The sequence below is a fragment of the Sabethes cyaneus genome, chromosome 3, assembly GCF_943734655.1.
Source record: "Sabethes cyaneus chromosome 3, idSabCyanKW18_F2, whole genome shotgun sequence".
NCBI classification, from domain to species: Eukaryota; Metazoa; Arthropoda; class Insecta; order Diptera; family Culicidae; genus Sabethes; species Sabethes cyaneus.
In genome coordinates this window covers 140,717,827-140,735,606 of record NC_071355.1, presented here as the reverse complement: position 1 = coordinate 140,735,606, position 17,780 = coordinate 140,717,827, and the positions used below count along the sequence as shown (strand labels likewise).

At 40.4% G+C, this 17,780-nt stretch overlaps 1 protein-coding gene across 2 annotated transcripts in view; it reads right to left on the bottom strand.

Moving 5' to 3' along the window:
* Positions 1–17,780, bottom strand: part of LOC128739197 (TNF receptor-associated factor 4) — a 90,956-nt gene that overhangs the window by 6,322 nt on the left and 66,854 nt on the right. The window contains exon 1 of one of the 2 annotated variants that reach the window (XM_053834632.1): positions 4,287–4,964. The exons of the other annotated variant lie outside the window; for it this stretch is intronic. Coding sequence (XP_053690607.1) covers positions 4,287–4,520 — 234 coding nt within the window. The 5' untranslated portion in view covers positions 4,521–4,964. Of the gene's footprint in view, positions 1–4,286; positions 4,965–17,780 lie in introns of those variants that run through there. 2 annotated transcript variants of the gene reach the window in all.

The window sequence follows — 17,780 nt, the reverse complement described above, 5'->3', positions numbered from 1 at the left end:
CCACAACGAAGCAAATATTCACCTTGCGTCAGATCCTCGATAAATCCTGCAAATTTCGACTTGCAGACTCACCGTTTGTTTAAAGACTTCAAGGCGGCGTGCGATTCAGTTAAATAAAATGATCTGTGGCAGATTATGCTTGAATATGGTTTTCCAACAAAACTGATTAGGCTGATGCGTGCTATTCTTGATGGCTCAACATTAAGCGTCAGGATCTTAAGGAGGAAGCTGCGAGGATAGGGCTTATCATATATTCTGCCAAAACAAAGTATATGGTGGCTGGTAGAGACCGTGGTAGCCCTCGGGTGATGGAACTGCAGTGGTGATAAATGGAGATACTTTTGAATTGGTCGACGAATTTGTTTACCTTGGTACGTTAGTGACATGTGACAACGATGTAAGCCTTCTACGAATTACATGCGCCAGTTGCGGTCCCGCAGCCTACAACTCCGTACAAAACTCGCGCTCTATAAGACGCTAATTCTCCCGAGGGTATTCTACGGCCACGAAGCGTGGACGTTGAAAGGAAGCGACCGACGAGCTCTTGGTGTTTTTGAGACGAAGGAGTTTGGCGCAGGCGCATGAATCATGAAATATAGCAAGTATACAAAGATACGAATATTGTGAAGCGACTAACACACTGCAGGCTGCCATGGACTGGCCACGTAGCAAGGATGCCGGATGAAAGACCAGCGAAAACAATATTTAGCAGAGAACCCGATAGAGGCCGACAACTTCGAGGTAGACCCCGTACCCGTCTGATGAGCACTGTTGACGAAGATGCTAGAGCAGTGGGTGTAAGAGGCGACTGGAGAGCGGGAGCCTAAGACCGAGAAATGTGGAGACGGCTCCTGAATTCGGCATGGATTCGATAGCGAATTGTCGCCGAAAAAGAAAAGTAAGTACCTAATCACAAATTCAGATAAAAATCGAGATTGGTCTTATTCTTTTGTCGCTCGATTTTTGAAACATGTGCGACTTTCGAAGCGTCTAGATCGAAATGATTGTTTCTGGCAGTTCGAAGTCTTATAGTTTTATTACCACGACTCCGTAATTGATGTTTTGTCCGTCACTGTATATTTTCAAAATCAAAAAAGGGGCAGCCGTCACAGCACAGATATTGACTAATCCGGATCAACCTTTAATATAATAAATGCGTGGATGATATCAGAATTGTTCGATTGCAATTATCTTATTTTCCTGGACACTTGAGATGGAATGACCCATCTTCTACTTATCACATCACCAAGGATCGTAATCAGCCATGCGTATATTGACCGATCCAGTTTGAAAACAATGTCTAGATGCTCTATGTACGAACATGCACAAAAATTGAATATATTGTCATCCAAAGTTAGTAAAAACGCTCGTCTGCCTTATAAATTTAATTACCGGCATAAACCTGCGACTTGAAAAAAAACCAAATAAATAGGAATGTGCCGTCAGACGTAATGATGCACCGAGAGCGTTTTTTTTTTTTTCTTCTTTTTTCGTCTCAAAACAATAGAGTGGAACCGGCGACAAGCATATATACCATGGCAGGAACCGGTTTCTTTAATTTAGGCTTCAAGTAGTACCGTACCGTGTATCATCCATCCATGGTGGATCCATGGCACATAAATCATTCACGGGTGACTTACCGCTGCTTTTTTTGCTGTCGCTCCCACAGTCGTAGGTTTCAAGCGAGACAGCATCATCATATTACCGGAAGGACACACGTTTGAGCGAGACGCCGAAAGACAGCTGTAATTAAGGGTGTTAACTTTTACGGCCATCGAGGAGACCGACTACAGAATAATTCACAATGGTAACAAAGTGACCGCGAAAATCATGGGCGTGCATAGTTTCTCCGGGGAAACCTTAATTTGGTTTCCAAAACAGTGCCGTGCTTTTCCAATTTCGGTTTAAGCATATTTATCAAAGATGCTCGTCGATCAGAAGATCTCCCTTTCCGGTGTGAATTGTCGGTCAGACGTTGGACCGACTCAAGTAGAACTCTCGTTTGCGTCCGTCAGAGAGAATACTTGCAAAGTCGACGACAAACTGATCTTTGCAGTGTTTTCGCGGAGGTTGCGTAGCGGTCGCTCTAAATTGACAAGGTTGGCGAAAAACACATAAAAATACCTCTAAAACCGTGTGATAAGGTATTCAGTCTCCAGCTGGACGTCTACCTAATAAATGAGGATGGCTGTTTTATTACTCACTGTTATCGTTCTAGCCCGCAGCAAAAAAAAATAGCGTGAACTCGACAGTAACTACAAAACAGCTTGAGTAACACTTTCTTGCCTTTGCCAGTGGTTTTATTAGCGGATGGAATGGAGTGCCACAAAACAAAAACTGCCAACTAGAGCATGATTTGATTTGCATGAATTTTTGGCTACTTTTTATTACTGTTTTCGTCATTTCCATGAGATCATGCAAGCCTCTAATTTGATGTTCAACTAAATCAAATACAGACTGTAGTAATTTTTGTGCTTACATTTTTTCAGAAAACCGTTTTATTTTTGGAACATTCATGCTCGCTTTCCGAACGGATGAGCAAATGTAAATCCAGATATAATCAGTAAAAATGTCATAGCATCGTGATAGACAACAAAGAAATAACATTTAACCTTCAACAAAATTTATAAACTGCATGTTGTCATTGTAGATTATTTCGACTGTCTATATATTTGTGCTCGTTCGAACGACGGATATTATAGGTAATATTATTAAAAGAAAAGCCGCCAAATTACGTTTTTAAACATTTACAGTTTAGTCCCTGTAGTCACAGAAGAATATTCTTTAGCAATCGCAATCTATCATGAGTCGGACCCAAAGGCACGCACGCCGATACATGCAGAGATCGCTCTGTCACCGCACCGTTGAATTCTCGATCGTTGTCGTTGTTGCGACAGTCGCCGTCATCGACGCCAGGAGAACCCGCAGAGATTTCAAATCCATCCGTACAGCGCAGCCAGCGCTGGTGTAGGAGAAGGGTGGTGAAACCACTGCTATTTCAACGTGTCTCGACAGGTCCACGACTGGCTTATACAGGTTTGTGTCTTGTGTATGCGCGATCTGGCAGTGCAGTCTGAATCATTGGTTTGGCTTCGTGGATATCATGGGAACCTTTTTCTCCATTGTGACTTACTTGGCCTCTTGTTGCGCAAGTGTTGCGAAAATATATGCTAGTGGTAAAATTAATTCTACTACAAAAAATGCGGACCTATTTTGATAGCATATTGTCAAACTGGGCCACAAAAATAAAGCCGGTGCATTCACAAATTTCAAAATGACAACTTTTTATCTTTCGATTATAAGAAACCCAGTGGCGACTACAGTCATGACCGCAACGATTACAGTTTATAGCATATCATGAATGAAACTTAACTGCATGTCCGTTCCCAGGCTATTAGACCTCATCCGATCGTTCCGAAAACCAGATCATCTAAAAATAAAGCATAAAAACTCTTCTTTTACATCGGTGCTGGTCTGCGTTGATCGTTTCCTCTTCTGGTTTTTACTATTATTGTTATTATGTTTACAACATTTTCCATCTCACACGCATCAGGTTTTAAAATAGCCATGGATTTGACTTAAAAATCAAGTAGAGCCTAAACCAAGCTGTGGATTGATCAAGATGAAGTCGTGAACTTACGCTCGCTTCGCTATTCGGGAAGAATGCGAAATATAAACAGCCTCAATGCCATACTTTGAGGAATGCATATAAAACCAATAAAAAGAATTGTGTAAACATTTACGCTTGCCTCAAAGCCAATGTAAAAGAAACCATTTATTGGTGGTCCCAGAGCAAAGTGCGCTTTCTCGTAGAGCAATTTGTTCACTGTTCCAGCCTTCATTGAATTTTACTAGGAATTTAGCTGTCTTACAAATGATTTTGATCAGGATCGTTATAGAACATACCGTTGTTTTTCCCACAGCATGTTGAATGTAATAAAAATGATATCCAAACGCACCCGGTTGTTAACCCGGCTATTAGCTGTTCAAAAACTGAAGAGCCCCCCGGTTTAAGCTGCATTTACTCTAAACATTTAAATCAAGGTTAAAACCAGTCATTGCTGCCTAACGAAAGAATAGCGGATTTAATTCGCGCTCTCTTCATAATGAGCACAATTCATCCGAACGCTGCTGGAGTCTTATAATCTACCTACAAACACGCATCCTAATAAACTATTGTTTCAATAGAAACTTATGGAACCTTGAAAATACTAACAAACTGTTCGCGCATTCTAACATAAACCGAAACGATTCAATTAGGAGTTTATTTGTAAAATAGAACTTACAATTTGACTTATTTCCGTTATTGGCACGTTCGGCGGTGGCGATGGTGACGATGTGGTCGACGAGTTGGAAGAGGAGTTTGAAGAATTCGTCGTTGCGATCGGTTTATTACGAGGCGGAGCCGGGGGCGGCGTAATTGGCAACATGTTTACGTTGCACTCCTTCGAGTTCCGGTTTGGTGAAATCCGGGCCGGAAAGCTGAGTGTTTTGGTCCACTGCGACAGGCTGCGCACCATGGTGAGTGCCGTTGGTGGCGGTTTTTTATCACGTATTCTGCTGCACAGCTCCACACTTAAACTACCATCGGATCCGTTTGCACGAACAAAAAAAATTAACACCGGAAGCGCTTCCTTTCTTCAAAATCCACATAAATCGGCTCAATATTCGCTTATTCTTCACAGGTCAATTTATAGAGCTTCATTAGCTTCTCTTGCTTTTGGGTTTTTTTTTTTTCAACCATAAATATTCGACACTTGATACCTAATATCCGATCGTCACGTAAATGACACTTTCTGTCTTCCGACCCACAACACCAGATTCGATCTTGGTCTTCTTATGGTACACCGACTAGAACAATCGTGCAGCACAGTTTATTTCAAATCTTCAGTAAACGAAACCCACTTAATTCACTAAATATTCAAAGACCTTCCAATTTCCTACTTTCCACTTTCCCAAACAAAACGTCCTCACAGACGAACGAGTTGAAGGCAACTGATTCTGCTTGCTGATCGTACGGCAACGGCTAGCTGCAACATGCAACATAAAAGCTCGCATTGCTAAGCCCTCACAAACACCACTAGGTACCGAATGGGGGACGTATACCGTTGCAACCTCAAGCATCTCTCTTTCTCTCGTGCGCACAGCAACAACCCACAAGCAAAAAATGTTTCGGTTCGTTTTCCTCACACCCCGTCTAGATAACAGCCCTGTTTCGGCGCGGCGCGGCGCGGCTCGGTGCCGGCTTCAAAAAAGCATATGAATAAACCCGGCAGATTGAAGGACGACCCGAGCTGTGAGATGTATCCGTTTTATTCATTCTAGACTAACTAAATTATTGTGTAAATGATGATAATGAGAACGACCAGCAGTCAACTTTGCTGTGCCAAATAACGTTTACACAGGCACACAAGATTCCCTGAGATTTCATGATTTTTCCAGGATTGGAGGAAAAAATCTATTAATTCTGATGGATAACGTAGTTGCTAGACTAAGTGTTGTTAATTTGGTTTCCGTTTTCATCGATTTCTAGCCCATGCTGTAAATGTAAATACACTTCTGTAAATACAGCAATTCCATGAAAAAAGTACTATCGATATACGATATTTAAAAGTAGTCGAATTTTATTCAAATTTTGTATATTTGCCCCTTTTTTACGAATAGATCCGTATTTCCTCTTTTTTAGTTGGAACCTGAGGTGCATCTTTCTGAATGAGTTCCCAAGAATCCCCATTGTCAACCCCTTTCTTTAAAAATTCATAACTTTTGAATCACTGAGCAGACGTAACACTTCAAACAAGCTTCCAAATAAGACATTGCTTAGATGATGATAAAGCAAAGCCAAGCCTAGGTGCTACATTCTGTTTTTCAGTACTTGACGTTCTGTTTTTATTCAACAGGAATTGCAGCCTGCTGTTAGAGTACAGGACAATTGCAGAACTAGTGCTATGATCCTATTGATTTTAACGGTCTCTCCCAGATGACATTCGAATATACAACGACAAGTTTGTTACAACAGCATTGTGCCTCGAGGCCAACTGGGTTGCCATTCAGATGATGACAATAACATTGGCGGAACTAGCGCTCATTCCTAGGGGGGGCTGTAGCCCTCGGAATTTTTTTTAACCATTTTATTTCGTCGGCATATTAAAATTTAATGCACATTAATGCCTGGAATCTTATAACAGTCATGCAAATAAACTTTACTCTGAAGTTTTTCGTACCTATAGTTATCTAACTATTGGTTTTTCAAAAATTAAAAAACTTAGTCAATTTTTCTAGGGGGGGCTAAATCTTTTCTAGGGAGGGCTTAGCCCCCCCTAGCCCCCCCCCCCTAGTTCCGCCAATGGACAATAATCGTTTTAGTGGCGATGGAAATCGGCTCCAGTATTTCGTTTGTTCGTTTCTAAAGTCTGTCTGAAAGAAAATCTTGACCCCTCTCGTGTGTCATCGGCACGCCTCTTGTGGTAGCAAGTGGATCCATTTGACATAACTTTGTTTATATCTTTATGAAAAACATCTGATGGAAAGTTCGTCAAAATATTTCACCACGTTGCAGCACAGGGGCAGTACAGAATGGAACTCGAGCGACGTAAAAAATCTGGCAACCTGGAAAAACTAGAGTGATTTGGATAAAAGTTGGCTTGGTAAGTACTTCGAAGCTAACTGGGCGGAGATTCAATGCGTGGATGCCATACAATATTGAAATATTCCAGGATAGGCCTAATATACGTAATGTATAAAAGTTTTATTATGTACAGATGAAAGCTCGATATCTAGCCATCCCAAGCCCCTACCTAGCGCCTCCACGTGACCATTCCTGGAAATACTCCAATTGAGTAGCCAAGCTAGGAGGTGCGGATTGTGTGGTTTTCAATTCCTAACATTGCAACTGTAGTTTTAGGCAACCATTGAACCACACGACTTTATTTTCAAGTGTTATATTATACAAACAATGACCAATTGCAGCCTGGCTTCTGGTCTAAATGCCATTAGTTCATCCTCGAGGGTCCGGAGTATCACTTAACCTTTATTAACCTAAATATTCCCAACGACTGTAAATAAATCATATGGGAAGCGTTTGGTACGGGAGGTCCACGCTTTCTTCCTTTCCCTTGATTTCAAGCAGTTTAATGGAATTAGGTATTATTTCTGGTTCCACTTGACTCCTTGGAATTCTCTTTGCGGTACATGCTGCCCAATTAGAAGAAAAATGATGCCAGGGTGCTTTCAAGAATTGGCAGCGTTAGTGTGAGATTAGATTAGATTAGTACAGATGAATGCTCGATTTTACTCGGAGTCCCTTTGTCTATCAGCCACTTATACATTTATTATTGTAACAAAACTTCTCGTAACACAAGAAACAAAACCCTTTTTCTTCATTTGAAATAAAACAAAGCCCTTTTTCATATATCTCTCCCCATCCTCGCTCCCCCAATCCTCTCCCCCCCCCCGCGCTTTCTTGTCTCCCACCAGTTACTTGCGCAACTGCGAGTGGTCTAAATGCAGGAGAAACGCAACACCTTTTTTACTTATTTGAACCTCATCCCATTGTTGGGAACCAACTTCCCCTTTTGTCAACCGCCATTGCTGAGTATATTAAGGAACATGTGTGCTATGTTTGGTGGAAAACGATCAAGGCGTTGTGGAGTTGTGGCGAAACATAAATATTTTCTAGCTCCCTATGTGGGGTACTAATTTGGTACCAATTTTGATTCGTAGTTATACTCGGGCCAGCAAAAGGTTAAGCGAAAGCTGCGGTAAGACACAGCTGTTTTCATGTTGCTTGCGACTCGTCGGCAGTGTGATTGTGTGGCAGGAGTCTACTACCATTCATATACCTACAAATGCATTCTCATTCCAATATAATTTGTGGCTGTATTTGTTACATCCGTTAAGCTGTTCAACCTTCCTGAAGGTAAGCAAGGCAACATTCACATTACGGTGGAAATGTAAGGTATGGTTGTTGGAAACGGACAACAACAAAAAGGTAGAAAATGTGCCGATTCCTTTAGTTTGCACTAGCAATCATTCAGCTGCCGCAGCTCTGTACCTATGCCTCTAGCGGATCTCAAATATATCCGTATAGCCCTACGGGGATCGATCGTGTTCTTGCCTGTTTTGTTTTGTTGAGCCTGCTCAACTGCGCATGACCTCATGTCGGTGTGGGTCCGTCCACCGGCTGTACCATCACCACCGGCAGCTGTGCCTCTGATCTTCATTTGTTTGCTTTTTATAACCGATGAATTACGGGCAGTTTATGAGTATACATAGCACTATGTAGTGCAATAAGCATCCTTAGTGTCATTGAATGCTGGTTGAGTAAAAGTCAATCCCTTAGCACCTGTGGTAATTTGACAATCCTGCTACTCAACTAACAAAGCACTAACTAGATATTGGTTTAACTTTTTGACGTAACATTTTATTCACTGCACTGGGTAGCGCTTTGCCAAAAACGAAAATGAATGGTTTTCAATCAACAATTTGTGCAGACTAATTGTCTGAACCAATAGAGAAAAGGTCCAGTAAATTTGCAAAATAACAATAATTATTGTGACCAACACGCAATTTTTAAATTCCGTGGACCCCCGTTCGTTTGAACAATTCGTCATGCAAATTAACGGCGTTAGTTTTTAGTTTGAACAATTGGTAACCCTAAATATGATAAAACTTGTGTGCACTGGCCTCCCTGCTCTTTGTTATTGTTTTGGTGGTTTGATTTAGTTGCAAGCGAGAATATTGCATATTTTATAATATTTTCCGATCGGATTTCTATCCTAATCGTTGGAAAAACGTAATGTGAAACAGAAAACACGCTAGATTAGTACAAACAAATCATGTTTATGTGCATTGTCTGCATAAGCTAATGGTGCCATGTTGAGAATGACATTTGAACCATTTTTAATTTGCACATAGTGCAAACCAGCGGGATTCAACTTAAAAAGTGTTCAGATTAAAAACGGTCAAACGAACTGGGGTCCACGGTAGTCACATTTTATGAAAACAGGAATGTAACTCAACTGGAATTTCTACAGAAGTTCACTAAAAATCCCAGAATCAATAAACCGACTCATCCCAAGTAACAATTCGGGTTTTATTACACTCTTATGATGGCATTTAAGACCAAAATTGGTCTTGAAGACCACCATGAGAGTACAATAAAACTCACATTGTTGCTTGGGATATTTTCTCATCACTGGCTCAAACTCTGGCCGGATTCTAACGTCATTACCTTACTTTATTGTGTATTTGGCAGGGGTGAGAAAGAAACCTTAAATCTCATGTTTTGACAGACACTGAATTTCTTGCCGACACTGAATTTCTTGCCAATAGCCTGCACTGCCAGGCAATCTAATCGTTCTCAACGCAGCTTCCGATCCTTAGTTTCACTACAATGCTTGCTATGATTCTGTCGATCGATAGTATGCTGCTCACAGAAATGTTTGAGATGCGCAGCACACGCTCAAATCAGCCAATTTCAACCAATTCTCCGATTTTCGAACCTGACCACGTCGGATTTTCAAAGTGAGTGTCCAAAATTTATTTTAGGTTCACGGCTTTCAAGTACAAGAAAGTACAAGATCTTTGAAACAAAATTAATCACGGTAAACTATTCAGCACTGAAAGAGGAAACACTGCAAAACAAACTGCTGTCAAAATATTCCAAAACCGACCACTAGAAGCGCTGCAGTAAAATAAACAGTGCGTCCAGATATTAAATGACTTTAATCTGGAAAAAATTTGCTTGCACTTGCATGCTTCAAATAATGTATTACGTATATCTTTCGCTAACCCTATAAAGTGTAAAATATTGCAATTTCCTCAACTCGTTTGGTGATTACAACCGCCTTGCGCGAGTCTTAGGGTACCGCCAGCGTGCAAGCGACATGCGACGCGACGCGACATTTCTTGCTGTAGTTATACGCGCAGCCCTTTTTCGCCCGAAGCAGGACTGTGCATTTAGCAACATGAGAGCGAAGTCGTGTCGCGTCGCTGTGGCGTTTACTCTGTACAGGGCCTTATAAAATATGCCAAATTCAGGTCTTTCCACAACAGAAAGTACATACATGCAAATTATTTCTCAAGTGCAATAATATTGTGAATCTGAAGTAAATATATTCTAAAAATTCTTTTACGATACCAAAGCAAACATTTTACAAAATACCACAACAATTTTGTTAGTGGTTTGACCGTTGCGTGTCTAATTTGGAAGTAATTTTGAGATGTGTTTCAAAATCGCTAACCAACACTGTAGACATAGGGTTTATTTCTAATTCCCGTCGTAGTAAGTAAAGCCATTCTAATTTTCATCATTTGTTGGATGGATTTAATGAATATTCCAAAAGTTCTCGTGCTGATTTGACTAAAACACACTTACCTTCCGATCCGTGAACTTTGAAATCACTGAAAAGCGATTATTAAAACATATTATAGAAATTACGCAACTGACTTTATTTCTTAAGTTCGTCGTACCGTTTTAAAATCCGTCCATCAAAATTTTTGATCCTCCGAACTAGAAATCACAACAATGTTTACGAAGCTAACGCTCATGTATTTGGGTAGGACGGCAAGACAAATGTTATTCTGCAAAATTTCTGCAGGTCAGGCAAGTTTTCCTGGCTGTAGAATAACGACAATGCCTTGCGTGAATTATTTTCATTTATGAATGACGTAAATTAAAACGATTAGTCGACATTTTCTTCTTCGTCGCACAAAAAACGTAGGAAATTTGGCTGGTAGGACTTCTTTAATGATAAAAAGCATTTAAATGGATCTCAGCTCACTTTGATTGATCGCGTATGATAGACAACTAACTAAAATATTAGGGAATAACTACCCAGGTAACCAATAAGCATTTCAATGCAAGCCAATAAGCACTTAAGTTGCCCTAAATGCTACTTAAATGCTATTTTGGCAAAATAAGCGGCTACTTTACTGCTAGCCCTCTTTTAGTGCTGACAATGCTTATTTGCAGCTTGTTACCGACAAGAAGAATTTAAATAGAATTGTGGATGCCAATTTACAACAGTTGTGCAGTCTGAAGGCTGATAAACTGCAACCTGGAGTATAAAACGCCAGGGATGCTAATAAACGATTGATTTACTGCTTATACTAATGCTTATTGGTTACCTGGGTAGTTTCGAATTGTGTGTCATAAAAATGCTGATATTTTTAATAATTTGTGTTGGATAGGACGGGAATAGGCAATTAAGACGAAGCAGCAACATACCCTACTTATTTATTATCTTCAGGTTTAGTTGAAAATTTTCAGCTAAACCTGAAGATAGTGATTTTGCGGTGGCTTAAAATCAAAGAATACCGTTCTGATTCAAACTTCGAACAGTCTCAAACTTCGAACACTTCAGAATAATAAGCTCTTTGTATCACTAATATGATGAAATATTATGCTTATTGTATACCACCGCGTTTGTTAGAGTGTCCTGTCCTCTGTCCGGTGGTATACAACAAGCATAATATTTTATCATATTAGCGATACAAAGAGCATTTTATTCTAAACTGTTCGAAGTTTGAGACTGTGTTAAGTTTGAATCAGAACGGTACTTATTTATTGTTGGTTACGGCTCTTTCAGTAATTCTATATAAATTTGAATTTAAAAAAAATCATCTAATACCAATAATTTAGAATAATTTAAAGGCTCTTAAAATAAAAGTGATCACTAAATCTGTATTGGTAAGATAAATATTGAAAACAAAATCTAAAATTAAAGACTCTCACTGTCGAACAACTATACCTACTAGTCGATCGACCTGACAATTTCGTCTACACGCATTTCAAGCGTTTTACCGATTGCACTTTCACGACTTCCCGTTTCCTGTATCATCTATAATTGAACTGCGACTGAATGATCGAACAGATGCATCTGTTTCCGAAATCCTTAATACATGACAAAGGACACCCCCTATACTGTTTACAGGCAAATAACGGTGTTTCAATCGTGCATCACTTACAGAAAAAATCGGTTTAGACTTAGTTTCACTCGTGTCGAGTCTTGTCTGCCAAACTTTTACTCGCTTTTTTCCTTTATTTTATTCACCCTTCGAAATACCGTTGGAGTTTATTTTTATTTTCATTTTCAAAATAGGATTTCAAGCTTCTCCAGCATCCTTGTGTAGGAGAGCCAAATTGAAGCCAAAGAAGGCAATGATAGGACGAAATAATTGAACAAAACTGACAAAAGAAATTGCCGTTTCAGGGCGCATGTGTTAAGCCCGAAAATTGTAAAACCTGGACGGGTGTTTAGTATGGAATTTGGTTTAGTGTTTCTTCTCCTTTTTCCACACTCACCAATATGCACCCCACCCCTTAGCACATATCCTTTTTGGCGCAAGCTGCAGGCAGGCAATACATTAGCGGGCCAGCCCATTATTTACCACTGTATTTAGCCTGCACTATAGAACAATCACACGATCGCGGCGACTGCCATATACTTACATATAAGTAACGAGAAAGCCTTGCGGCCACATGTTATGTTTTTGTTTACTTTCCTGGTTGCTCTCAGTAGAGGGTGCGTTAGTGTAAAAGTACGATCCGTTACTTCCTGTAGGCAGAATTTCGTATGTGTCGATTTCCCTCGGAACGACAATCAATGAGCCGAAGCATCCAGGTTCAGCTAGGTATGCATAGCGGTTCATAAGCATTCAACCGTACCGCTGATCAAGGTGACCTACATGTGTGGGTTGGACAGTGGACACGCAGGATGTTTCTAGACAGTTATACAGCAGTCCCCCGAATAACGCGGTGGGTGGTAGTGCCAATAAAGTTGATTTTTGGTACATTGTTAGTATGTGGTACAGCCTAGTTAACTACCAAAAATCAACTTTATTGGTTAATTGACCGCTGAGATATAGCGATGGGCGTACAACACCACCCATCGCGTTATTCGTGGGATTCCTGTATTGTTGAATGCATGAAAAATTTTACATATAAAAGTGCGCAATCTATACCTATAAAAACGAATTTCTGTCTGTCTGTATGTTCCTGAATGACTCTGAAACTACTGAACCGATCGGCGTGAAAATTTGTATGCAGGGTTTTTGGGGCCGGGTGAGGTTTTTATGAGACTACTCCCCTCTCTAAGAAGGGGGGTTCCCAAACAAATGAAACACAAATTTCGTCATAACTTAATTAATAAGGCATTTGTTTTATGGTGTATTGAAACCCTTCTTCCTCTAAGGGGGGGGGGGGGGGCGGTAACCAAATTTAACATGTGGGGGATTTCGGAAAACCACTTTATCAAGCCAACGCTCAGAAATATCGCATCTTTTAATTATTTAATAATTTAAATAATTTGCTTATTTAATAATTTGCAACAGCACTGTTATGAAATTTACTCTATTCTCCGTGTTTTAATGGTTGAACTGTTCGACAGTTCTCATTTGTTTACCTTTTGAAACAAAGACGTCATAATTGGGATACCATGAAATCTTGCAATTTGCTATTGTTCCATGCTTTCCGAATATTTTTTTCAATCTTTGTTTTGAGAAATCCTAGTGTCCGGCCATAGAGGCTGTCCGGCCATAGAGGACTTCCCCCTACTGTTTAGTCGTGACTACTTCGCGGTGTGAAGTTAAATGCTGTCTGGTATGAACGCAGGGCGAGTCATGGGAAATAATAGTTGAGGCCGTAAACTGTGTAGAAGTATTGAAGCCTGCTTCAAAAGACGATCATTAAGACTGTCACAGTGGCCGTTTAATCCAAGACCCTAGTCACAGAGAACAGACATTCATCTTAATCTTGCGGGATGTGTAAAAGCTCTACCGCCATTTTGAATGTATGTGGTAATGCTCCCGTTACATGGCGCTCGCATCATAAAGAAGGCGAGCTTTGGTTACCAAAGCACATATTACATTTCAACTAAAGCAGTATAAAGTTGCTAGGGTAACTAACAGATTGTTTACCTAATCAAACAATCTAAAACGAAGGAAAACAAAATTTATCGCAAACTGTAATCGCTGAAGAATCTGAAACACGGGTTGTATATCGAAGAGTAAAATCGGGCGAGGAACGACCTGATTCAAGACTTTGTCATCCCAACAAGAGGTTTCCCGGAAAGCTCTTGAAGCTACCGGTACCGCTGCAGTCGCGGTGGGGTCAGCTACCGAAATTGCAGATGCATTTATTTACCTCCACTAATTTTTCAATCACAACTGCCTGTAGGTATAAAGTTTGCGTTTTCTGGTTTACATACTCCTTAAATTTATATTTTGGAGCCTTTCTTACTGCATGTTCGTACCGTAAGTTCCTAGGAATAAATAAATCTTCAAATGTTTTTCTTACCATTATTCGTCAGGTTCAATAAATATTTATATTCAAAAAACAACAAGGCGTTGCCTAGACCGTTGCTACAGTAGCTGATATTAGAGTTGCCATTAATTCGAATATGTTGAGCGTAGTAAGCTTATAAATTTGATTAGGCAACACGGACGTAGAGTAACTGGTGTACCCTGAGAGAGATGTCGCTAGTGTTTTGTTCAAAAGCTTACACATCATTTGAATAATATTTTATATGAACATAAATGTCTGTTCTCTGTGCCCTAGTGGCATACAAAAAGGGCCTCACTACTTAATCTGCAGAAGGCCTCGCGCGTTATAACGCCGGCTCTGACACAGAGAAACATACCGAAGTCGTTCATTACCTTGACTCATTCCATTATCAACAAATTGTTGCCAAAGTGTTCACAAATTACCCAGATCTCATGTCGATTAGCTTGAAAGAGTTGATTATGCAAGCAATTTCCAAACTATCATGAATTATACAACTCATTGGTTTTGGGTTAGACTAATGAACAAATTCGCTATTCAAAGTTCGCCGTCTACCACAGAGTTTAATAACAAATTCGTTATTTTTTCTTAGCTTAGTTCTAGATAGAATTAACAAAAGGGCGAATGTCGCAAATGTAAACAAAACGAGTGAGAGTTACTTTTTGCTGGACCAGCATAGGAAAATCAACCCTCACTCGGTTTGTTTACGCTTGCGACATTCGCCCTTTTGTTAATTCTATCTTCATTTCGTTCATTTACTGTTGCTTGACCGGAGTTAGTAAAAGTGATTTTTTCCTGTAGAGACCAATCACCGCGATCAGCGCCCTTTTATCCATTGTCACATGGGTTTATTTCCGGGTGTTTGTTGTATTCCACACTTCATTTCTTTGCCAATTACTGCAACACTAATACAACACGCATCTTTTTTTAGCAGTATTTAGCAGTGGAGGCAGTATTTCGATGAGCACCTCAACAGCGATGCTGCTATAGCAGGAGACGCAAAATAAGTTAACCTCGAAGTGCCTACAAACGACAATAGCGTGCCGGCTCCCGATGTCGAAAAGATCCGGCAAGAAGTTCGTCAGCTGAAGAATAATAGAGCCGCCGGAAAGGACCGACTCCCGGCAGAGCTCTACAAAAATGGCCAAGAACCGCTAGCAACGGTACTTCATTGGATAATTTCTAGGATTTGGAAGGAGTGGATGGAAAGTGTAGTCTGTCCCATCTACAAAAAGGGCGACCGGCTAGATTGCTGTAATTACCACGGCATCACGTTGCTCAAGGCTGCCTACAAGGTGCTCTCTCAGATTTTGTTGCGTCATCTATCCCCAATAGTAAGAGAATTCATAGGGCAATATCAGACTGGTTTTCTGGGGGCCCGTGCTACTACGGATCAAATTTTTACTCTCCGATAAATTTTTCAGAAATGTTTAGAGTACAACGTGCCAACACATCATATTTTCTTGGACTTCGGGGCAGCATACGATACAGTTGAATGAGAACAGCTATGGCAGATAATGCACGAACACAGTTTTCTGGACAAACTGCCGCGGCTGATCAAAGCTACTCCGGAGCGAGTAATGTGCTACGTGCGCGGTTCGGGGACGCTCTCGAGTCCCTTAGAATCGCGCAGAGGATTGCGGCAAGGGGATGGACTGCCCGGTATGTTATTCAATATCGCTATTGAAGATGTGATCCGACCAGCGGGCATCGAATTGAGAGGAACGATCTTCAGCAAGAGTAGTCAACTCCTAGCTTTCGCAGACGACCTCGACATCATCACTAGAAACCTTGGAACGGCGGAGGCAATCTACGCAAGACTAAAATCGGAGGTTAGGAGGATAGGGTTGCAAATAAATGCTTCGAAAACCAAATATATGGTAGGAAGAGGCTTCGAAGAAAGCAACGGACAATGACTATTGACGGCAATGAACTGGAAGTGGCTGATGAGTTCGTATAGAGGAATGGTGAAAGTTAAGGAAAATGCTTTTTAGTGCTGTTACACGAACATTACAATCGATTACGTATTTCATTACCAACTTATTAAAAATACTCTAATTCAGATTCCTCGAGATCAAGGACATTAAAGAGAGAAAAATAAATGCTGTAAACTCGAATTCTTTTCTATCTACAGAAACCTAAGAAATCTAAGATTTGAAACCAATTAGGTATAAAACAATTAATCGAGTCAAACCAACACATAAAATAGTCTGTGTTAGCTTCAAAGGCTTTCCTCATTATCTTAGTTAAAAAGCTGACCTGGTGTTTGCCTTCAACCCCAAAACGAATCGCACACCATTTGGTGATCCATAATGCCTTTTTCATTGGAAAAAGGTAAAATAAAGCGGTTTTTCGGAATCTCGCAAAACTTGTCCCATCCTGCTGCAGGTACTGGGTCCATTCCTGGTAAAACATGTTTCTACATGCTGTGTGATTTCATAATGGGATCATCACCATTACCTGCTACATGCGCATCACCGCAAAATCGTGGTTTCGTGTCGCTCGCAGAAGAGAAGAGGGTTACTTTAACATCGTCGCACATCGTGAATAAGCCACCGCGCATAGATCGCTTTTCCGTTCGTTATGTTTACCGGAGTAAGTTTATAGCAAGGTCATAGAAGGCCGCGCGGGTTTTCACATTCTTCCTTCAGTGCGATCGTGCTTCGGTTTTTGCACGGAAAAAGAAGTGAATGCAAAATCGCAGCGCAATCTGAGAAGGCAAACCGGTTTGTACGTGTGTTGTGTGAGAAGTGGAAGAAAAATTAGCTTTCAAAAGAAAAGACGATAATTCAATGACTTGGCTGCGATGGCTACAACAACTGACAACAAAACAACTCCAAACCGACCTTTTTAATGAAGAGCGGAAAATGTTGCGTGAGACTGTATTTCATGCTGAATCATCCCGTTTGCTCCACATAAACCATTTCGTGGCAACCATAACAATTGAAATAAGCTACAGCGGCAGGAAGTTTAGCTTAAAACTAGTGTTATTGGAACAGTAACTATCTTGTTCCAGGCATGAGAAAATATGCACAACCCATTGTACTCTACTCGTTCTTGCACGATCAACGGAATTTGCGAATCGCTGTGTAAAATCTGCATGCGATCGATAGAATGTATTAGATTTTGTGGTTAGATTTTTATTTTACTTTTTGCGCTTTTTATTGATAAGGAATTAGCGAAGAAGTCAAACCCACTCTCCACTTGACTCCACTCCAATGACGCTTTTTTATTTGGTACTTGCTGGCCCGGCAAACTTCGTACTGCCACAAATTGTACTAAATACCGTAAACGCCCCTAATTCTGAGCAGGGTTCCTAATTCTGCGCATATTTTCCTTAAAAATCATAGCATTCTCAAATTAGTAGCTCTATGTACACATATTTTCCTAGATGTGTTAATTAACATAAAAATTTGTAGGAATTTGAAAGTTTTGATTGAAATGTGGGGTGCACAGAATTAGGTGCGTTTACGGTAGAAAAATCTTAGCCTTGGTA